This window comes from Bos indicus x Bos taurus, chromosome 1 (assembly GCF_003369695.1).
Source record: "Bos indicus x Bos taurus breed Angus x Brahman F1 hybrid chromosome 1, Bos_hybrid_MaternalHap_v2.0, whole genome shotgun sequence".
In the NCBI taxonomy this organism is placed as follows: domain Eukaryota; kingdom Metazoa; phylum Chordata; class Mammalia; order Artiodactyla; family Bovidae; genus Bos; species Bos indicus x Bos taurus.
This window is the reverse complement of record NC_040076.1, coordinates 150,064,954-150,088,679: the sequence shown is the minus strand read 5'-3', so window position 1 is coordinate 150,088,679 and position 23,726 is coordinate 150,064,954. Positions and strand designations below refer to the sequence as shown.

The following is a 23,726-nucleotide window of genomic DNA, read 5'->3' as shown; positions in this document are numbered from 1 at the left end:
TCTCTGAAGCAGCTTTTCCACTGCCTCTGAGTCAGAAATAAAACAGACCCACAAATTACCCCAGAGCGCTCCAGACAATCTCCTCCTTGTCTGGGGTCCTAAAAATACCTTTTGTGGTGACTACCTCCATTCATGGCGCATAACCCGATTAGGAGCTCGTTGGGTCGATTAGGACTAAGTCTGTGCTTTTCGAATTCTTAGGAGGAGAATCGCCAGAGGAGGGGGTTGGTTCCGACTCAGGTTTGAGGCTGCCTGGGATGAACGCCCAGGCCAGCATCGTTAGGGCCCTCTCGTGGGGTTGGCCTCTTCGGACTCCTGGAGTGGCCCAAGGAGACCTGTGAGGCCCTCCCAGGGAGTTCCCTCATCAAGTGCTTAACATGAAATCACCTCGTGAACCCAGAAGGACACTCGGGAAGACAGCGCCCTTCGGATGAACTGTGGGATGAGCTGAAGACTGCTTTGCCAGTAAACGTTTGCCTGCTCACCCACAGAAGGGTCGGAGGGGGAGTGGACCGTGGGCTTCAAGGGCAGAGTATGGGGAGCTGGGGAGAGGGGCTTCACCCCTCGGACGTGGGCACCATGGAAACAGGGGCACGGCTGTATCCCCAGCACCTGGGACAGTGCCTGGTATAGAGACTTTCTCTATAAATGTTTGTTAAATGGATGAAGGGATAAAGAATATACATACATATATATATATATATATATATACACACACACACACACATATGTATTATATGTATACACATACATACAAACAATGGAATGTTCTTACTGTTCAGTCATTAAGTCTTGTCCAACTCTCTGCGATGCCATGGACGGCAGCACGCCAGCCTTCCCTGTCCTTCACTATCTCCGGGAGTTTGCTCAAACTCATGTCCGTTGAGTTGGTGATGCTATCTAGCCATCTCATCCTCAGCTGCCACCATCTCCTTTTGCCTTCAATTTTCCCCAGCATCGAGATCCTTTCCAGTAAGTCAGCTCTTTGCATCAGCTGGCCAAAGCATTGGAGCTTCAGCTTCAGCATCAGTCCTTCCAATGAATGTTCAGGGCTGACTTCCTGTAGGATTGGCTGGTTTGATCTCCTGGCTGTCCAAGGGACTCTCAAGAGTCTTCTCCAGCACCACAGTTTGAAAGCATCAATTCTTTGGCACTCAGCCTTCTTTATGGTCCAACTCTCACAACCATACATAACTATTGGCAAAACCGTAGCTTTAACAATACAGACTGTTGGCAAAGTGAAGGCCCTGGTTTATAATACACTGTCGAGGTTTGTCATAGCTTTTCTTTCAAGGACTGAGTGTCTTTTAATTTCATGGCTGCAGTCACCATCTATAGTGATTTTGGAACCCATGAAAATAAAATCTGTCATTGTTTCCGCTTTTTCCCCATCTACTGTATATAAAATAGGTAAATAACAAGGACCTACTGTATAATACAAGAAACTTTACTCAATACTCTGTAATAACCAGTGTGGGAATAGAATCTAAAAAAGAGTGGTTATATGTGTATGTATAACTGATTCACTTTTCTATACTCCTGAAACTAACACAGTATATTGTACATCAACTATACTCCAATAAAAGATTTTTTTAAAATTTGCATTTTAGATGTGAACAAAAGTATTCTACCAGGATGTGGTGGAGAGCAAGCAAGGCAGAGAACAGCCGTCTCCAAGTGCAAGACAAACTCCAGAACAGGAAGCGGGGTGGGCCCTGGAAAACGGGTAGATTTTGAGAAGGTTGACGGGTTTGCCTCCACCCACTGGAAGAAGTTATATCCATTGCCCAGCTTCAATTTCGACCTACCACAGGGGCTTTCTCAAGCCTGAGGGGCCTCCACTCAGCGTTATGACGTGAGGGTGGACCCCAGTTTTAACGTGGCTGGTGAGCTTGAGTCTGTGGCTTGGGGCTGTGTTCAGGGACCTTCTTGCATAGGTCCCCTCATACTCAGCAAGAAGAACAGCATCTGTGCAGTTTCACTGAGGGCTCTTTCTGTGATGGAATCTGCCCGAGTGTAAGTAGGTTCTGATTCAAGAAAACCAATGTCAGATGCCAAGTTTTATTTTGTGTTTCAAAAAACCAAAGCTCTTAATTTTAATTTCTCGGTACATTCTTATAGGCATGATGTGCGTGCGTGCTAAGTCACTCAGTTGTGTCCTATTCTTTGTGACCCCATGAGCTGTAGCGCACCAGCCGCCTCTGTCCATGAGGGTCTCCAGGCAAGAATACTGAAGTGGGTTGCCATGCCTCCCTCCAGGGCATCTTCCCAACCCAGGGATCAAACGTGTGTCTCTTACGTTTCCTGCCTTGAGAGGCGGGTCCTTTACCACCAGCACCACCTGGGAAGGCATGAAACCCCTTTTCAAAAAGAAGAGGTTATGTATGGAAACAGCTAAAAAAAAAAGTTTTTTCTTGAATTGGGTTCCTTTTCATCTTTTTTAGAAAATATTATTTTATTTGTTTATTTATTTGGCTGCATGGAGTCTTCATTTTAACATGCGGGATCTTTAATTGCAGCATGCAAACTCTTAGTTGAAGCATATGGGCTCTAGTTCCCTGACTCGGGATGGAACCTGGGCCCCCTGCATTGGGAATGTGGAGGCCCGGCCACTGGGCCCAGAGAAGTCCCTTCCCCGTCCACTTTTTCTTAAACAGCAACATTGCCTGCTTCCCGAATGGTCCAGTTTCTGCCCTGGCCCTCAGGTCTGTCTGCTTAGACCCACGATCTGGGTCACAGTCCTTCCCGCTCTGCTTTCTGAGCCCAGAAACTTCTCATCTGACTGCCTCACACTCAGGAATGTTCACCATCCATCTCTGCAGAGCTTGCACCCTGCTGAGCACCTCTAGGAGGTTTGGGGGAGGAACAAATGACATTCCACTGTAAATCGGGAAGGTCAACTTTTTTTTTATGAACCAGACATCACATTTCCTATCTCTGTCCAAATAAGCCTTGCCATACTTAGTGTCTCCCGGGAGGCTCTGCCTTCATCTGCATGGGGCTGCCCCTGTTCAGCTCTCATCGCCTTCTCCTTGACTGGCTTCAGGATTTTCTTCAGAAAGTACCGACCAGTGATGAAGCTGAGTCTTCTGAGGGTCCATCCCATAATGTGTTATGTCTGGGAAAGAGACCGCTCGTGTGGAGTTACCAGGGGAGGTCCTATAGCGTGGTGGTCAAGTGCTTGGACTCAGGTCCCTAACTGTCTTAAGTTCAAATCCCAGCCCCTCCACTGATGGTAACATGACCTTAGACACAACCTGTACCCCGAGTCTCTGCACATCACCTGTATCGTTGCTGCTGCTTATTGGTGTTTGACCTTGTGGGTGAGATAAATAGCAACAGCTAACACATACCATTTGTTGTGTGTTAGGTGCCATTTGGAATGTCTCACCCCTGAATTTGCTATAATAAGAATACATAAGAGTTTGGAGCCATCTCTAGCATGAGTAAGCAGTCCAGTACGGGATAAATGAACCAGATAAGATCTATCAATGTTTGTTCGCCCACCATGCATTAGATCAATTTCCCAGAGGCAAATTTGGTTTTAAAACATATAAGTTAGGACTTCGCTGGTGGTCCAGTGGTTAGGAATCTGCCTGCTGATGCAGGTGATATGGGTTTGATCCCTAGTCTGGGAAAATTCCACATGCTGCTGGACAACTAAGCCCGTACACTGCAAAGATAGAAGCGCTCACTCCAGAGCTTGTGCTCTGCAAGAAGAGAAGCACTGCAGGGAGGAGCCTGCACACCACGTCTGGGGAGCAGCTTCCGCTTGCAGCAAAGACCCAGTGCAGCCATAAATAAATAATAAAAAATTTAAAAATAAAAATAGAAATTAGAAGATTGTGGAAACTGGACTATATGTATATAACATTCCATCTCTCAAGATCTTGTCATTGTTTAATCATCCATTTCTTATATTTTTGCACTCATTTTCCTGATTCTTTCCAAAACAATGTCAATAGGTTCATCTGTACCATTTTTCTAGATTCCACATATGTGCACTAGTATACAATATCTGTTTTTCTATTTCTGACTTAAACTTCACCCTGTCTGACAGTCTCTAGGTCCAGCCATGTCTGCAAATGGCACAATTTTGTTCCCGATTAATGCCTGAGCAATAGTCCATTGTGCATTTATACATATGTACCACATCTTCTTTATCTCTTCTTCTGTTGATGGACATTTAGGCTGCTTCCATGTCCTGGCTATTGTAAATAGTGCTACAGTGAACATAGGAGTGCATGTATCTAACTATTACTCCAATAAAAAGGACACAAGTAAATTATAACAAAAACAATGTCAAGAGACAGGAAGTGTGGAGCCCTGGCTGAGGACACACAGTCCCGGGGTTCCTGCACCTGCGGCGGCTGAGAGCTGAGTGCTCCGAGCACCTGCTGTGCATGTGGGGTGTTCTCAGGTCTGCTGGCGGGTGGTGGGAAGGATTCTGCCTGCTGCACCACCCAGGTCTCTGAAGGAGAAGCCACAAGAGAAACTTCTCTCAAGGTTCAGCTCAGGAAAAGCTTCTCTTCTGCTGAATAACTTGGTCCGTGGGTATTTTTTTTGACATCTTGAATGGTCACAGGATATACTTCCTTTTTTGCTTTGGCGAGTAGAAAGTTCAGAGATAAATTGATGTTCTACCTTGAGCAACTATAAATAGTAAGCTTTCTCAATGCGCTGATTTTATCTCTTGATTAATTGCTTTTCTGCCCTTATATAACATTCACTTCCATTCCTTTGATCATTTATGTTATTTTTGTCTTGTGCGCATTTTTGCAATCTACCTCAAGTGGCACATAGTTTGAGGAAGAGCAGGGAAATAAAATATATTAAGAAGCACCGCACATACACATAAATATCACTCTGGAGTTGCAGATGAAAATAATGGAATCTTCTCCTCAGAAAAATGTTAATAGAAGCTAAACGCTTGTTCTTCCGAGTAACTTCTGAAGCGTCCCTCTTGACTACTCATCAGAACCATATTGTTATTTTTCAGTCACTAAGTCGTGTCCGACTCTTTGCAACCCTGTGACCTGTAGCACGCCAGGCCTCCCTGTCCATTACCAACTCCCAGAGCTTACCCAAACTCATGTCCATTGAGTCGGTGATGCCATCCAACCATCTTATCCTCTGTTGCCCACTTCTCCTCTTGCCCTCAATCTTTCCCAGCATCAGGGTCTTTTCCAATGAGTCAGCTCTTTGCATCAAGTGGCCAAAGTATTGGAACTTCAAGAACCCAATCTGGTTTTTCAGCGTGTCTGAGTTTCAGCTTAATTTAAATTGAGTAAACTTTCCAGTTTATTTGATATTCTTTGCTATGTTCTTTCACCATTAATTCATAGTACTAGCATGTTTTGAGAAGTCAGTGCTCATGATCTCAACTCACCTTAATTGAGACTCAGGCCACGTTATCCAGCCATGTGTTCTTAGTTATCAGAGGACAGGCACCAACATTCCATCTTATTCATCATGAAGGTTGAAGGATCTTTCTACATTATTTCTGTATTTCCTAGAGTAAGCTTCCCTGGTAGCTCAGATGGTAAGGAATCTGCCTGCAATGCAGGAGACCTGGGTTTGATCCCTGGGTCAGGAAGATCCCCTGGAGAAGGGAATGGCAACCCACTCCGGTATTCTTGTCTGGAGAATCCCATGGATGGAGGAGCCTGGTGGGCTACAGTCCATGGGGTTGCAAAGAGTCGGACACGACGGAGTCACTAACACTGTGACTTCCGGAGTGGCCACAGTTATGCACAAGTGACGTGGAAGTCTGTGAGATTGCTATAGAGATGAAACTCCTAAAATTGGCCTCAAGGAAGTTTTAAGGGACTTGGGGGAGTGATACACCCAACTTTTTGCCCTCCAGATGTTGTCCAGTGCCTTCCTGGAACTCTTCAGTCTGAACCTGCCTCCCCCCTGTCAGGATGACCCCAAGACAATGTGGGATTTCTCCTGCTGTGAGTGGGGGCGACCAGCTGTATTCCTGCCTCGTGTCTCCTCTCCCTGCTGCTGCGTATTGTTTGGGGTTGTGGTTATAAATAGAACTCAGACCTGAAAATGTGAACTTGAGAAAATGGTTCAGACACAATAATTTTTTTATTGTATTTTATTGTGGTAAGAATAGTTAACATGAGATCCGGCTTTTAAACAGAAAAATTTTTTTTAATATTTTTTAATGTGGCCAATTTTTAAGCCTGCCTTTAGTGCTGTTTCTGTTTTCTGTTTTGGTTTTTTGACCACAAAGCATGTGGGATCTTCGTTCCCTGACCAGGGATTGGACCCTGTATGGGAAGGTGAAGTCTTAACCACTGGATTGCCAGGGATGTCTGTAAACAAATTCTTAAGTGTCCATTACTGTTGAGCAGAGGTACAAGGTTGTACAGCAGGTATCCAGAGCTTTCTCATTCTACTTGACTGCAACGTTATGCTTACTGATTAATAACTCCCCATTTGTTCCCTCCTCTGGCTGCTGGCAGCCAACACTTCACTCTTTTTCTGAATCTGACTTTTAAAAATAGCTTATATAGGGGGAATCATGCAGTATTTGTGTTTCTGTGACTGACTTTTTCCACTTAGTATTAATATAATGTCTTCAAGATTCATCCATGCTGTAATGTATGTCTGATTTCTTTATTTTTAAGGAGAATAGTATTCTGTTGCATGCATGTACCCCATTTTCTTTATCTATTCTCCATCCATGGACATTTAGGTCCATCCTGGCTATTGTGAATAGTATATAGTGAACATGGAAGTGCTCATATCTCTTGGAGATCCTGATTTTAATTCTTTTAATTCTTTTCGATAGATATGCATAAGTGGGATTGTTGGCTCATATGATTGTTCTTTTTAAAAAATGTTTCAAGGGATCACCATACTATTTTCCAGGGCAGCTGTACCCTTCTGCATTCCCACCAAGAGTATGCAAGGGTGGCAGTTTCTCCGCATCCTCTCCAGCACTTGTTGCTGCTGCTTAATTACTTCAGTCATGTCTGACTCTGTGCGACCCCATAGACGGCAGCCCACCAGGCTCCCCCATCCCTGGGATTCTCCAGGCAAGAACACTGGAGTGGGTTGCCATTTCCTTCTCCAATGCAGGAAAGTGAAAAGTGAAAGTGAAGTCACTCAGTCATGTCCGACTCTTTGCGACCCCATGGACTGCAGCCTACTAGGCTCCTCTGTCCATGGGATTTTCCAGGCAAGAGTACTGGAGTGGGTTGCCGTAAGTTTTGCTTTTTGTCTTTATCATAGCCATCTTGACAGGTGTGAGGTGATACCTCATTGTGGTTTGACTTGCATAATAGCTTTTCCATGCCCTTGAAAGATAGAGTCTTTGAGAGAAATATCTTGAACCATGCTTATTTGCAATTAAGAAATTCATGCCTAAAATAATAAGACAGAAATTTCATATTCACCAGTTGATTACCCATTTAGAAAGCATCTAAAAAATGCCTTAAAGCTTTCATAGGGACTGTTAAAGAGCACATAGATGAATATTAAGAATATCATATTTAAAGGGATGCTCTTTGCTTTGTGCGTTTCAGAGCAAGAATGCCCAAATCCTTACCATGTTAGAGTAGAAAACTTGGGATCCTCTGTTTTAGGCTCAGTGCAGATGGAATACTAAGCTGTTTGTGGGAAGTTTCTTCCTGTGTCTTCTAAGAATGCACACTGAAGGTGGAGCTTATTAAGCACAGTAAGCGTGGACAGGTTTCCATGTGGATCTTTTCTTATCACAGCTGGGCAAAGACTGAAAATGCATTTATTGGGAGAATTTTCAGTATACAATTTTCTGAACCACAATAAGATGTATTTTTCTTAATAAAAAAAAAAACAAAACACGTCCCTGAAAAAACGAAATCTTCGGGAATTCCATCTCTCTTTTAAAAAAAAATTATTTAGTTATTATTTGTTTTATTTTTGGCTGTGCTGGGTCTTCACTGCTGTGCAGGCTTTTCTCTCGTTGCGGCCAGTGGGACTGTGCTTCCTAGTGGTTCTCGGGCTTCTTTCTCATTGTGACGCCTTCTCTGTTGCAGAGCATAGCCTCTATGTTGCAGAGCAAGGCTCGAGCACTTGTGGCTCCCAGGCTGTAGAGCACGGGCTCAGTAGTTGTGGCACGCGGGTTGAGTTGTTCCGCAGCATATGGGATCTTCCCGACCCAGGGATCAAAGCTGTGTCCCCTGTGTTGGCAGGCAGATTCTCATCCCCTGCACTGCCAGGGAAGCCCCCCTCCCTTTTTAACTTCCGTCTGTTTAGACGTGTTCTGGTTGCGTCACGCAGCTGCTGTGCTGGGAATGAAGAGAAGGGGGTCAAGGATGGTGGTCTAGACTGGACACTGTCCATGTACTGCAGCACAGAGCTTAAACCAGAGTAACGTGGGGGCTGGGCCTTCTTGATGCCTTTCTGAAATGAAGATCAGTTTCACCGCTTGAGAGGCTGTCTTCCCAGCCATCTTATTTTTACTGAGGGGGGCCATCTGGAAGCGTAGACAGTGAGTAGAAGCTGCCCAGCTTCAAGCCTCGGTTCTGCCTCCTCCCGACTCAGACCCGGAGCAAGCCCCTTCTCTTTTGTGTTCTCAGTCTGCACCTCTGAGAAATGGAGCTGATTCCAGGCTGTTGTGAGGACTGATAACAGTTAAGCTCTCAGAACATGATGACGTGTATACGTGCTACTACTTTGCTATTAAAATTTCCAAGAGAATAGTTAAGGGGAAAAGGCTGAACAATGAGACTAGAACAGCCGAGGCCCCTTTAATCAGTGTTACTTGAACACCCGGCTTGAGTTCTGTATGTCAGTGGCCCTATTGGGGTGACCCTCTTCCCACACTGAGGTTGGAGTTCCCTTAGAGTTATTACAGAAACTATTTGAAATGAACATAAACATGGTCCCCTTCTGTCTTCCTCTGAAGCTAAAACAAAATACAGTGGGGAAAAAAAATATTTAAAAAAATGTCCTGAATGTACAGCTTTTGAAAATAGCATGTCATGTTGCTTTTTTTCCCCTAATGTTGAAAGCTGGCTGGAAAAGCTTAATAAAGTGAATTATGTCTTCTGGTTATAAGATGAAGACATAAACTAACCTGGTTGAAGATTATGCCTGTTTTAAATACGTACACATATTTTTATAAAATTCCAATAAAATGCAATTTATTTTTATTTTTTAATGATTTTTATTGTGGTAAAAATCACATAATATAAAGCGTACTATTTTAACCACTTCTAACTGGATAGTTCTTAGTGTACTTAGTGGCACTAAGTACAGTCACATTGTTGTCCATCTCTCACTGTCATCCGTCTCCCGAGTCGTTCACTTTCCTAAACTGAAACTCTGTCCCCACTAAACACTAACTCTCCTTCCCCCTCACCCTGCACCCCTGGCATCTATCATCGTACCTTCTGGCTCTATGGACTTGACTATTTTCGGTGTCTCATATAAGTGGAGTCAAACAGTATTTGTCTGCCCTAATGTGTATTGGTTGGAGAAGGAAATGGCAACCCACTCCAGTGTTGTTGCATGGAGAATCCCAGGGACGGGGGGGCCTGGTGGGCTGCAGTCCACGGGGTCACTGAGGGTCAGACATGACTGGGCAACTTCACTTTCACTTTTCACTTTCCTGCATTGGAGAAGGTAATGGCAACCCACTCCAGTGTTGTTGCCTGGAGAATCCCAGGGATGGGGGGGCCTGGTGGGCTGCCATCTATGGGGTCACACAGAGTCGGACACGACTGAAGTGACTTAGCAGCAGCAGCAGCAGTGTGTATTGGAATACACAGAACGCAGTTTAATAGCTCATCATATCTCCGGATTTGATGAGGGATCTCTTTTAATGCCATGGGAAAGCTGACGTGATCTGTTCCTAGAGCTTAGTCCTCAGAGATGGAAATTGAACAGTAGGGTTGTAAGAAAATGACAGAGTTCGTCTGAAGGGTCCATAATCCCCAGTGACCCTTCTTCCTGTAATTCTGTACATCTCCTTGGCCTTTCACTTTTTAAATGGCTAACTGCCTTGCTGGAGAAGAAAGAATTTTGTAGTGCCTGGTATACAGCAAGTACTCAATAAAAAAATGCTCTAAATGAGGAGTGAATGACTGCATCTGAACAGCACTTATCCTAGAGTGACAGTCATCACCTACGTAGCATCTAAAGTCTTTTTTCCTAAAGAACCAAACTCCTTTAACTCTCTTCCCTAGTAACTTCTCTCCTTGAGACGAATAGACCAAAACACACACACTCTACTCAATGGATGGAATTTTCCAAGGGGATAGGAAACTTAAGTCTCAAGTGAAGACATTCAATGTTTTGATATTAGGATGGGTCTTTTAGAGATAAATGTTGGAAGCCAGGAAAAATAGCATCAAGAGGAAATAATGCATGTGTAGGCAGCGTCAGAAATATAGAGGGTTCACACCATGGGAACTCTGACCGCTATTATTTTTGAATTTCCTTCATGTTAGTACAGCTGTGCGGATGCCATGAAGCAGGGTTATGTATTTCCCGGCCCACGGTATGGGCTCAGTCCGGGCGACCCCAGCTATGACCTCCATCCACAGACGTACCTGCTCCATCCTCATCGTTAGCCCTGAGCTCCCTCCATCAGCACCTGTACAAAGGATGCTGAGAATGAATCTGTAGTTTCAAAGTACCCAGATGCTGAATGAACTCTTTCCAGGGCCTATGGTCCGTCCTTCCTGTCCACTCTCCTGCCACAACTCTTGGGTCCAGAATGACTTTCTCCATTGCATCTCAGTCCTGCCCCACCCAGAGAGTGCCCTTCTGCTTTGATAGCTCCTTAGGCTTGAAGGCCGCATCCATGCCAGGCCTCTAGTTCCAAGATTCTGCAGACTGGCTGCAGAGTTCCAGCTGACATGGTATGGAGACAAAGGAAGACCCACTAGGGTGGAGCCCACAACCATCAGGGCCTCAGACATTGGGATGGAAGTCTAAAATCCAGTAGATTGTATAGATTGCCAAGAGTACAAAAAACCCTGTGTTGGGTAACGCTCACGAGGACATTTTCAGAAATCTGCCTTAGATGACATAACTCAACTCTCAGGATCCTTCAGCTACAGGGATCTTGTGTTAGTGATCTCTGACTTAACCATCTAAGAAGGCATTGACACGTTCTTCTGTTCCCTGGTTAAACCAGAGTTTTCTGTTTGGAGTTTACCTGTTACATATGGGAATGATGGAGGGCGGAAGGAGAAGAGGGTGACAGAGGATAAAAAGGTTGAATGGCATCACCGATTCAATGGACACGAACTTGGGCAAACTCCGGGAGGTGGTGAGGGATAGGGAAGCCTGGCATTCTTCAGTCCATAGGGTCACAGAGAGTTGGACACGACTTGGCAACTGAACAATAGCAATCTCATCACATCCAGTCACTTTTAGATCTTACATTAAGAAACATGTATTCTTTTTTTCTTCTCTTTTTCCAGAAAGGTAAGTTTGTCTTTATCCAAGGGTCCATGGCTGCCTTTACTAACAGCAACCCTCTGAGCTGTTCCCCAATGCCCAGCAGCTGACCCCTGGCACACAGCTGGCTTCACTCCCTGATCCCAGTCCTCCAAGGCTGCTGGGGTCCCCTGTCCTGCTGCTTCCTGCAGGGCCATTCCTGCTCCCCTTTCTGCCCTTCCTGCCCACACCTAAGCCAGGAGCACTGCTGCTAAGTCACTTCAGTTGTGTCCAACTCTGTGCAACCCCATAGACAGCCTCCTACCAGGCTCCCCCGTCCCTGGGATTCTCCAGGCAAGAACACTGGAGTGGGTTACCATTTCCTTCTCCAATGCATGAAAGTGAAAAGTGAAAGTGAAATTGCTCAGTCGTGTCTGACTCTTAGTGACCTCATGGACTGCAACCCACCAGGCTCCTCCATCCATGGGATTTTCCAGGCAAGAGTACTGGAGTGGGGTGCCATTGCCTTCTGCAAGGAGCACTGGCAGCCTTCAAATTCCATGTCTAACAATCGGCTGCAGGGATTTGAAAGTGAACACAAAGGTTTCCTTCTGAGGTTTGAAGAGGCATGTCACTCTAGAATAAACCTGGCCGAGTGTCACCTCTCACCGTCTGTGTGCGTGGCCTGTTTTCAGGGAGAACAAGTACCCTTCCAGTGTTCCTGCGCACGTTTCCAATCAGCTGGCACAGATGGGGCTTTTAACCGACAGCTGCAGAAGGAGCTGGCTGGAGGGATAGGAACCAGACACATGGGGCTTTCACACGACAGCTGCAGAAGGAGCTGGCTGGAGGAATAGGAACCAGGGGCTTTTACCCGACAGCTGCAGAAGGAGCTGGCTGGAGGGATAGGAACCAGGTGGTAGCACTGGTTCCCATATGCCTGTGCTCTGCTTCCAGCGAGCATGGGCACTGTCTTAGTCTCATAGTCCACCTGTCGCAAGATGCCATGGGCCAGGGGTCTTAAACAACCGGACTTCTTTTCTCATGGTTCTCGAGATTGAAGTCCAAGATCAAGGTGCTGGGGAGGAGGGTGGTTGGTGTTGGGTGAGACCTCTGTCCTTGGCTGGAGGATGACTACCTTCTCACTGTAAACTCAGTGGCAGAGAGAGAGAAAGAGAGGAGTCTGGTCTCTTCCTCTTCTTAAAAGGGCACTAATCCCATCATAAGGGCCTCAGCCTCATGACCTCATGTGAACTTTCTTCTCTCCCAAAGGCCCCACCTCCACATGCCTTCATGCTGGGACTGGGGCTTCAGTATGTGAATCTGGAGGAGGCACGGTCATTCAGCACATCACAGATGACTGCATTTGTCTTTTCAGTCTCCTCCTCCAACCCATTCCTTCCCCTCCACCTTGCCCATCCTGGCTCCTCTCTGTGCACCATGGAAAGGCAGGGAGGCAGGTTCTGGGGGACCACAGTAATGGAAGGCTGTGTCTTCTTCTCCTCCAGGAACTCCCCTGATGAGTGCAGCATGGCCAAAGGTGGGAAGATGGTGGGCAGCCCGGACACTGTCGGGATGAACTACAGCAGCTACATGGAGGAGAAGCACATGCCACCCCCAAACATGACCACCAACGAGCGCCGTGTCATCGTCCCTGCAGGTCAGAGGCTTGGTCAGCGGCCCGGGCCTTCCTCGGGCTCCGCTCAACTCTCTCTTCCTGCCCTTGGCATTGGTCACCCTCAGCTGCCTACAGTAACGGTTGCGGATGGACCAGCAGATACTGGTCCACCGTGGTGAAGTGCTCACCGCTATGTGTGCACACGCGTGTGTGTGTGCGCGCGTGTGTGCACATGTGCGTGTGTGTGAGAGAGAATCCATGCCGAGTGACCTTTCCCAGGAGGACTTGCCTTTTCTCTGAGCTTATTTGGTGTTAAATATCCTTCCTTTTATGAAGTGCTTCTTATAATAGAAGGTAGGATTTACATTTTTTTCTTACCTAGCATAATTAAAAATTGGGAGGCCTGTATTGTTGGTTGTCAAAACTTGAAATTCCAGCCCTCACTGGCTTATGAAAGAGACTCTGAGAGCCTGAGTCATTCTTTTCCAGAAGGAATTCTAAACATAATCCAAAACAGTAACTCTGGATTTGAGAACCATGCCAGGGATTTATTTATTTAGCAAAACTAAAAGTAATCGGAAGGATGCCTTAAAACTCCTCAGAGGAAGTGTGCTACATAAAACCAAAAATACCCACCACAGCAATAGCAATGGTGACCACCGGTGGGTCCTGACTGAGGTATTCAGTGAGCAATGCACATACACTGAATTTTTGGTGTCATGAACTCTCAAGCAATACGTAGCGTGGTTCGTCACGAGTGCCCTGATGAGGACAGTGATGCTCGGAGAGGTCGGCCTGCAGTTAGTAAGAGGCGAGTGAGAACTTCCCAGGTGTCACACTTGTAAAGAACCCCACGGGCCAGTGCAGGAGATGTGAGTTCAGTCCCTGGGGTGGGAAGATCCCCTGGAGAAGGAAATGGCAGCCCCCTCCAGTGTTCTTGCCTGGGAATTTCCCTGGATAGAAGAGACTGGCGGGCTCCACAGGGTGGCACAGAGTTGGATACATCTTAGCAACTAAGCGTAAGTTAGAACTCAGACAAGTCACCCCGAATCCTTCATTCTCAAGCTCCTTTCTGTAGCCCCTGGGGGCTCCCTCCATCACCCCCTGTGGCCATCTGGGCCCCTCACCCTCTGCTTCTGGGACTGAACTTGCTGTCACTTTAGCCTGAAACCCTTGGTTCCAGGGAGTTCTGTCGTTCCTCCGGGTTCTCTAGCCACCCCGTCCAGAGGTGCCCCTCAGCTCCTCCACCCAGTGACCCTAACCCCTGCCTGCCTGCCTTCCTTTTGTTGCTTTTATTCTCCTCTGTCACTGCAGTGGGCTTTTATGTGAAAGTCCTCTTCTCATCTTCCTCCCTCAGTCGAGTGTAAGACCCACAAAGGCCCTGCCTCCATGGCCAAGTCCAGTGCCTGATGTCCCTTAGGTTCTCCGTGAATGTTAACTGAGGGAAGAATGGACGAAAGGGTGCCTGACCCCCAGGTGGTCCTGCCCAGGACTCTGCTTATTGCTGGAGTCGTAAGAGTTGAGAATGGGTGAAACCGGTGCAGACTTAATTCTCCCTTGCCCCGGAGGTGGTGTGTGCATGCTCAGTCACTTTAGTCATGTCTGACTCTTTGCGACCCTGTGGACTATAGCCCGTCAGGCTCCTCTGTCCATGGGGTTCTCCAGGCAGGAATAACTGGAGTGGGTTGTCATGCCCTCCTCCAGGGGATCTTGCCCACCCAGGGATTGAACCGAGTCTCCTGTGTCCCCCGCATTGCAGGTGTTGTTTACCACTGGGCCACCAGGGAAGCCCTGTGTCTCTGGTAGGGTGACCTGAATCTCGACATCTATAGGATATTAGTCCTTCCATGATCTTGTATTTACTGGGTTGCTTGAGCTCTCCATCATTCTGGACCACTGAGTGGGAAGTACTAACAGGGCCCCAGGGACCCCCTTGTGCTACAAGCATCGTTCTCCTGCTCCGTATAGTGCAGCAGTTGTACAATTTCCCTCCAGAGTTAAGACCAGTCCTTCTAGCTGATAATTCTCTTCTGGCAGCTGGGTCAGGAGCCAGAAGAGGTCAAGGGGACCGTCTCCACTGCCAGTTTGAAAGTGAAAGGGTTAGTCACTTAGTCGTGTTGGATTCTTTGTGACCCCCAAGGACTGTAGCCTGTCAGGCTCTTCTGTCCATGGGATTTCTCCAGGCAAGAACACTGGAGTGGGTTGCCATTTCCTTCTCCAGCGGATCTTCCTGACCCAGGGATCGAATCCACGTGTCATGTCTTCTGCCTTGGCAGGTGGGTTCTTTACCATTAATGCCACCTGGGAGTTCACCTCTGTGAGGTTTGAGGACAAATGAGATCAAATCCCGTCCATGGCACGCTTCCCATCCCCAGGCCTTAGTCTGCACCAGACCGCCTCCAGCGGACTTCTGTTTCTACCACCTTCCAAGCAAGAAAGTTCAGAGTGCAAAACACCCGGTTTGGGCTCACGGACTGGGCTTCTCTTCAGAATGGTCACTGCGCAGCTTTCAGGAAACTTTAGGAAGCTAGTTGGAAGCAGTGCGGTATGAAGGGCTCATCCATCCCTGCTCCTGAAGCACACATAAGGCTTTCACAGGGGACAGTGGAGTGAGTCTCGCGTGTGCCTTATGGGAAGGACAAAGCTGCTTTTGATGTTTCCGGAAAGGAAGTAGACGTTTACGCCGAAGGCATGCATTTGGTTTGGTCATGGCAACTAAGCTACACTCCTGAGAACCATCACTTCTTGTTGTGACTTAGAACCGGAGGCATTTCCGGTTGAGTGGGAAAAAAGTATGGAAAGGCGAATGTCCAAGGGGCGCGTCCTGGACGCGTGGTACCTAAAGGGGTTGGGAGCAGATGTGTGCCTGAGGAGGGCGGGTCGGGCAGGGGTGCTGTTGGCTTGGACGCTGGCTGGGGCGGAACGGGATGAGATGAAACCCAGAGGATGTCTGCCCAAGCCCGTCTCACACTTTGCCTTTCTCCTTGAGAATGGGATTTCCTCAGTTTACATGAAACAGAGCCTTTAGTTCTCTAAGATGAGAGGCTCGCTCTGAGGAAGGGCTTACATTAAAGGCACTTATCTGAGATCCACATGGAATCACAGACCCGGGAGCTAAGCCTGGTGCCATGACATCCTTTCGTCTGACGGGGCCCTATTTCTGTCACGCCAGCAGCAGGCTTTGATGTTGTCAATATCATTTCTAGTAGGACCAGAGTAGCTTCCTATGTCAAATCTTTTTAGAAAACAAGAGAGCCATTTTCATGGGAAAGAGGCAAAGAAGCAATTTAAACAAGTCAGGACATCCACCCTTTGTGATTTGTGCAGTTGTTGTTCAGTCACTAAGTCGTGTCCACCTCCCTGTGACCACGCTTTGTGATTTGTGCAGTTGTTTAGTTGCTAAGTCCAGCTCTTTGCAACCCCGTGGACCGTGGCCTGCCAGGCTTCCCTGTCCTTCACTATCTCCTGGAGTTTGCTCATATTTATATCCATTGAGTCAGTGATGCTATTTATCTCATCCTCTGTCGTCCCCTTCTCCTCCTGCCTTCAATCTTTCCCAGAATCAGGGTCTTTTCTAGTGAGTCGGCTCTTTGCATCAGGTGGCCGGAGTACTGGAGCTTCAGCTTCAGCATTAGTCCTTCCAATGAGTATTCAGAGTTGATTTCCTTTAGGATGGACTGGTTTGTTCTCCTTGCGGTCCAAGTGACTCTCAAGAGTCTTCTCCAGCTCCACAGTTCGAAAACATCAGTCCTTCGGTGCTCAGCCTTCTTTATGGTCCATCTCTCACATCCATACCTGACTACTGGACAAGCCATAGCCTTGACTGGATGGACCTTTGCTGGCTAAGTGCTGTCTCTGTGTAGTGCTGTCTCGGTGCTCATTAACTGCCAGCCATTTGGCTGGAAGCCTGGTTGCACAGATTGGCTCATATCAAGCTTTTGTGTAAAGGCTGTTTCATCCCCTGAAGGAAGCCCTCTTTCAGCTGTCCCCTCCTTTGGTTGCTTCACGCCAAGGCGAGGACAGTTATTCAGTTAATCGGGTTTGTAAGAGAGCTCACTGCGGCTGCTTTTGCAAGTTGTGAGTCTTGCAGTTATTGGTCAAGCCTCAGGTATGTGTGCTCACACGCAGACACACAGATGAACACACAGACACACAGCTGTATTGCACAATCCAGAAAATCCCCCAGTGTAAAGACAGCAGGACCTGGGCATGGCTGAATCGCTGACCCCTCCATGCCTTCGGCCCCAGCTCTGCGATCCAGGCCCCTCGCTAGGACACCTTTTGGGTGTAGAGAGCTCTGCATACTTAGGTAGAATTCTCCAAACCTGGTTACGACTGATTCATGTAGTTCCTACTATTTAAGCACATTCATTGGCCCTTCTAAATGCAAATCAGAAAGACAACCCCACCCCCCAAATCCATTATTTATTCCTAAGCACTTGCAGTAGCAACCAGCTACATACTGACATTCATGTCCTAGACCTGAAAATGGTCCTGAGAAACACTGACCAAGAGGATAGGTGTGTAGACAGAAGACACAGAAAAAGACACGGTCTTCTGGACTCCTGGCCTGGATTCCTCACTTCTAGACGTCCCTGGTTTTGAGACTCACTGTCTCTAACTCAGGCTTCCCAGCTGGCTCTGGGGGTGAAGAACCCACCTGCCAATGCAGGTTAGATGTAAGAGACCTGGGTTCCATCCCCGGGTCGGGAAGATCCCTTGGAGGAGGGCATGGAAACCCACTCTAGTATTCTTGTCTGGAGAATCCCAAGGACAGAGTAGCCTGGCAGGCTGCATCTGTAAGGTTGCACAGAGTCGGACACGACTGAAGCAACTCAGCACACATGTGCATGCACATGTGTGCATGGGTGCACGCACACACACACACACACACACGTCTAACTCAGGAGCTTTATAAAAACTCGTCAGATATCCCTAATGAATAAAAATACTTTCACTGAATATATTTATACTCCTTCTTTCAGAATGGATTTAAGAAAGATCACACAAATATAAGTAAAAACAAAAAGACAGAATTTGTTTTCAAAGTAAATGGATAGAGAACATGGGCTAAAGTAAGAACTTAACAGGCAGTGAAACCAGGGGTGAGGTTTGTATGTCGATGTATATATTTGGAGAAGGAACTGGCAACCCACTCCAGTATTCTTGACTGGAGAATCCCATGGGCAGAGGAGCCTGGGGGCTTTAGTGCATGGGGTTGCAAAGAGTCAGACACGATTGAAGCGACTTAGCACATATGTATATATTAACGCAAACTTTATATCCTGCACAGTTGCAAACAGTGGGTCCAAGGTGTCAGCAGGCTGTGTGAAGGCGATGCCTTAATCAATACATGCCCCAGTGTCGCCAGGATTAAAAGAAAACATGTGGGAAAGATGGCCCAGCTCTTAATTTTGAGTCTAGAGAAAAATGTGTCTCTTCGTTTGTCATCGGAAGGTAACAGGGAAGTCACATGAAAGCACTCAGCCAGTAAGGCCACCAGATACCCTTGGAAGCCCTGACTTCCACCTGTTGTCCTGGAAACGCCACTGGCTATGCTTCTCCTTCTCAAGGTGTAGAGATTAGACAATACATCACATGTGCTCTGTCTACCATCTGTATATAACTGTCACGTATCATCTATGTTTCCATCTGTCTGTCTATGAATCTGTTGTCTATCTACCTCTCATTTATCACCTATCATCTGTATCTATCTTTCCAGCTCTGTATTTATCTACCTACCTGCCTCTCATTTATCTATCATCTCTCCCTCTGTCATTGGTATCTATCTTTCCATCTGTCTATCCATCATCTGTCTACCTATTATCTGTCTTATTTGGTGTGAATAGCTGTATATCTAGGTCTGCATCTCACAGGGTTGGACTGTTTCTTATGTTCATGGTTGCAGGTCAAAGTATCATTCAGTGGTGTCACTCTTAACAAGATGAGCCCCAGACAGGGGACCCAGTTCAATGGCTCTTGTTGGCTCAGCTTAATTTGGAGGTTGACTGGGAGATGTTTCTCCAAGTATGATCAGAACCACCTGCATCAGGGTCATCTGGGAGACTTAGGATGTAAAAGTGCCCACCTCCAAATTTTCTGAATCCAGGTATGGAGTGGAGGATTCTACATTGTTAGCACATTTTTGGGGGTGATTTTCATGCATTATAGGGTTTGAGGAGTTCTAGACTATATAGAAGATACTAAATAAATTTTGAGCTTCCCAGGTGGCGTAGTGGTAAAGAATCCACCTGCCAATGCAAGAGACACAGGTTCAATCCCTGGTTTGGAGAGATCCCCTGGAATATGAAATGGCAGTCCACTCCAGTACTCTTCCCTGGAGAATTCCATGGACAGAGGAGCCTGGTGGGCTACAGTTCATGGAGTCGCAAAGAGTTGGACGTGACTGAGTAAGTGAACACGTATACACACAAATAATTTTGCTTTAATACACTTTCATTTTTTTTTAAATAAAGACATCATTTGGGAAAGGGAGTTGGCAAAAGAAAGAATTGTCCTAAAGCTTTTCCCTTCAGATGTGTTTTGGGAGTGGTGGTTGGCCCGTGTCATTGGTTGACATGATAAATTCTGTAAAGGTCTTGGGTGAAGGCGTTCACTGGGAAATCCAGGGCCACTCAAGGCACAGAGTGCGATGTGAGAGCTGAGGAAGAAGCCCCGCAGCCCTGTTCGTTGGTGACAGCCCCGAGCTCCATTCAGACCAGTCAGATCAAGTGCGGTACTTGCCTGTGCTTTACTGTGTTCCCATCGACAGCATCGACAGCTCGGGGACAGCCCGGGAATCTTGGCTCCTGGGTGTTTCCGGTTCTGCTGCACCGAGGCTGTGACCACAGATGGATGTTCAAAAGCAATGGGTTCTCTCGCACACTGGAACTGGTGTGCTCTGGGGAACATAGGTTCCGTGCTGTCTGATGAAGCCTCAGCATCAGGATACTGTCCTTGCGTGTGCCGAGTGGCCTCCCGCGGTCACGGTTTAGGTTTTGACAGTGTCCTTGGCGACGTGCTAAGCAAGAGGGCTGGCAAAGAGGAAGGCACGGTCTTTACCCACTTTTCTTCAAAGTTGCAAAATGCAACAGAACCTCTGGTTTCAGCAGCTTACATCATTTTGAGAAGATTTCCTCCTTTTTTTTGTTGTTGTTTTTAGTCCCCAAAATGGGTGCTGAAGCCTGGGGCTTTTCAAACACTTCTGTTTTCATTGTCTAAATATTCACCTTGAGCACAAATGCTCATGGGGGTCAGAAGTCTCAGAGGGAAATAGTTGCCACATTGGTCTTTGTTTCCCCTGTTTGCTTTTTAAATTTCATTTTTAATTGGAGTATAATTGCGTAACATTACTGTGTCAGCTTCTGCTCTACATATGAATCAGCTGTATGTATACATATATTCCCCTCCCTCCTGAGCCTCCCCACCACCCCACCCCACCCCATCCCACACCTGTAGGTCATCACAGAGCACCGAGCTGAGTTATTCACCTTTTAACAAAGTTCGCTCTCTGTACTCATTCATTTATTCATTCACTGAGCACGTGGAATATTCCAGTCACCAAGAATAAAAGCTCTTAGGAGATTTAAAACCCCCAGTCCCTGGTCCCCAGACACACGTGGCTGGAGCTTCTCCCATCGTGTCGTGCTCAGGCCCTCCTTGCCGGGTGACTTCTACTCAGCGTGTGAGGTATCCACCGAGTACTTGTTACTGTTGTACTAGTCACAGAGGAAATGACCGAAGCCTGTGAGAAGCAGATAAGACCCGGCCGCATGAGGTTAAGTCATTCGTGGAGGGGAGAGCATGATTAAGAGCTCAGATGAGTGATTCAGACACGTGTTTCCAAATAGCTGGGGAACAAGATGACCGTAAGCATGACCGTGAGGAACAGCTTCCTTTGTCCCCTCGTGATGCGCTTTCCGAAGCCCCGCCACCTCCACCGTTTCCCTCCGCCCTAGCCCTTCCCCCAGTCGTATCTTTCTACTCCTGTGCTGCGTTGTCATCTGTGTCCTCTCCCAGGCGGTTCCCTCCAATGGAATGTCCTCCTGCTCCCCTGCTAACAAGTCCTTCTCGCTTTCCAAGGCACCTTTGAAACCCACCCTCTCTAAGAAACCACCCTGGATCTTCAGGCACCTTCATTGCTTCTCTGACGACGTCTTAGCAATCCCTACATCACACTTTATGTGTTTTTGTATTATAGTCTATAATGCATGTGTATACTAGATATAGTGTTTAATTCCATGAAGGATTTGACATGCCTTGCAGACCAAACTACTGATCATCACGTGAGCCAAACTACTGATCAGTTAGAAACTGGGGACCGAAACTAAGGCAGTTGGGCTTCTCAGGCGGCTCAGTTTGATAGAGAATCCACCTGCCAATGCAGAAGACTTGGGTTCAGTCCCTGGGTCAGGAAGATCTCCTGTAGGAGGAAGGAAATGGTGACCTACTCCAATATTTTGGCCTGGAGAATCCCATGACAGAGGAGCCTGGCAGGCTACAGTCCATGGAGTTGCAAAAGAGCTGGGCAAGACTTTGCAACTCAACAGCCACAGCTAAGGCAATTATGAATATTAATGGAAAACCAAGGTCACATGAAGGAACAATGTAGCTCTTTTGGCCACAAGTTTGGCCAAGATGCTGTGGCTTAGTTTCTAGAATAGCATTGAGCTTCCTGGTGGCCAACAAAAAAGATCCATAGGGGAAATAATATCTTTTATCAGAAATAAATTTCACAGGGAAGGGAATGTTTTTCCTGGTGCAGAATCCTAAAAGCAGAATCTCTGGATATTATATTTGGGCTTAACTCAGACATGGGAGAAGGCAATGGCACCCCACTCCAGTACTCTTGCCTGGAAAATCCTATGGATGGAGGAGCCTGGAAGGCTGCAGTCCATGGAGTCACTGAGGGTCGGACACGACTGAGCGACTTCACTTTCACTTTTCACTTTCATGCATTGGAGAAGGAAATGGCAACCCACTCCAGTGTTCTTGCCTGGAGAATCCCAGGGACAGGGCATCCTGGTGGGCTGCCGTCTATAGGGTCACACAGAGTCGGACACAACTGAAGTGACTCAGCAGCAGCAACTCAGACATGAGCACCTTCCTTGTGACATCCTCTATGGACAGAGGGAGTTATGTTAGCAAACAGCTCAGTGCAGACAGAAGGCATATGCCAGTGTGAGTCTTTGCTAGTCTGGTTTCTTAGAAAGTCAGGATTTTGATTTCTCAAAGTAGCAGAAAGTTCCTATGGCTTGCACAAGACCTTTTCTAAAGATGACATCTCCAAGCTCAGGTTGAAAGTAGATGAATAACAAGCAATGGAAGAAAATACTCTCCAAGTCCAAATGGCCAACGTTTTATTACAGTGTACTCAGCCATGAAATTAAAAGATGCTTTCTCCTTGGAAGAAAATCTATGACAAACCTAGGCAGTGTATTAAAAAACAGAGACATCACTTTGCCAACAAAGGTCTGTATAGTCAAAGCTATGCTTTTTCCAGTAGTCATGTACAGATGTGAGAGCTGGACCATAAAGAAGGCTAAGTGCTGAAGAATTGATGCTTTCAAAATGTGATGTTGGAGGAGACTCTTGAGAGTCCCTTGGACAGCAAGGAGATCAAACCAGTCAGTCCTAAAGAAAACCAAGCCTGAATAGTCATTGGAAGGACTGATGCTGAAGCTGAAGCTCCAATACTTTGGCCACCTGATGCAAAGAGCCAACTCATTGGAAAACACTCTGGTGTTGGGAAAGATTGAAGGCAGGAGGGGAAGGGGACGACAGAGGACAAGATGCTTGGGTGGCATCACTGACTCAATGGGCACGAGTTTGAACAAACTCTGGGAAATAGTGAAGGAAGGGAAGCCTGGTGTGCTACAGTCCATGGGGTCAGACACAACTTAGCAACTGAACAGCAACAATCTTTTTAAAGGTGGTTATTTATAAGCCTGTGTGTTCTATTAGATTGAGAGCATCGTGAGTTGGTGATAATGTCTTTTGCATTCTTCACCACCAGACAAAGCAGCAAACTCGTGGCCCACATGCAGAAGTCAGTAAGCATGCATCAGTCGAGGTAGTGGGAATCCACCTTTAGTTAGTTGGAATCAGAGGATCACAGGGGATGCATTTGCAAGATTCTTGCTGATCTTCATTCAGCTCTTTATTAGTCAGGGTTCTTCAAAGAAGCAGAACCAGTCTCTCTCTCTTTCTCTCTCTTACCCTCTCCCAGTCTTTACTCAATCTCACAGTTCAAAGGCCGGCATCTTTTGGAAGCACCCTTGCAGATTAGCCCAGAAATAATGTTTAATGAAATATCTAGACATTCCACAATCCAGTCAAATGGACACATACTCTTAACTATCATTGAAAGTGAAAGTCACTCAGTCATGTCTCTCTCTTTGTGACCCTGTGGACTATACAGTCCATGGAAGTCTCCAGGCCAGAATACAGGACTGGATAGCCTTTCCCTTCTCCAAGGGATCTTCCCAACCCAGGGATCAAACTCAGGTCTCCCGCATTGAGGGCAGATTCTTTACCAGCTGAGCCACCAGGGAAGCCCAAGAATACTGAGGCGGGTAGCCTATTCCTTCTCCAGTGGGTCTTCCCAACCCAGGAATCAAACCAGGGTCTCCAGCATCCCAGGCGGATTCTTTACCAGCTGAGCCACAACGGAAGCCCTATCATTAAACTCTTTTAAAATGTATGTATTTGTCTTTTTTTT

General features: G+C 46.8%; 1 protein-coding gene across 6 annotated transcripts in view; it reads left to right on the top strand.

Annotated features, from left to right (window-relative positions):
* Positions 1-23,726, top strand: part of ERG (ETS transcription factor ERG) — a 316,149-nt gene that overhangs the window by 251,731 nt on the left and 40,692 nt on the right. For 5 of the 6 annotated variants that reach the window (XM_027548950.1, XM_027548974.1, XM_027548956.1 and 2 more), the window contains one exon: positions 12,897-13,048. In XM_027548950.1, the coding sequence (XP_027404751.1) occupies positions 12,897-13,048 (152 nt within the window). Of the gene's footprint in view, positions 1-12,873; positions 13,049-23,726 lie in introns of those variants that run through there. The other variant, XM_027548994.1, reaches the window with a different exon arrangement.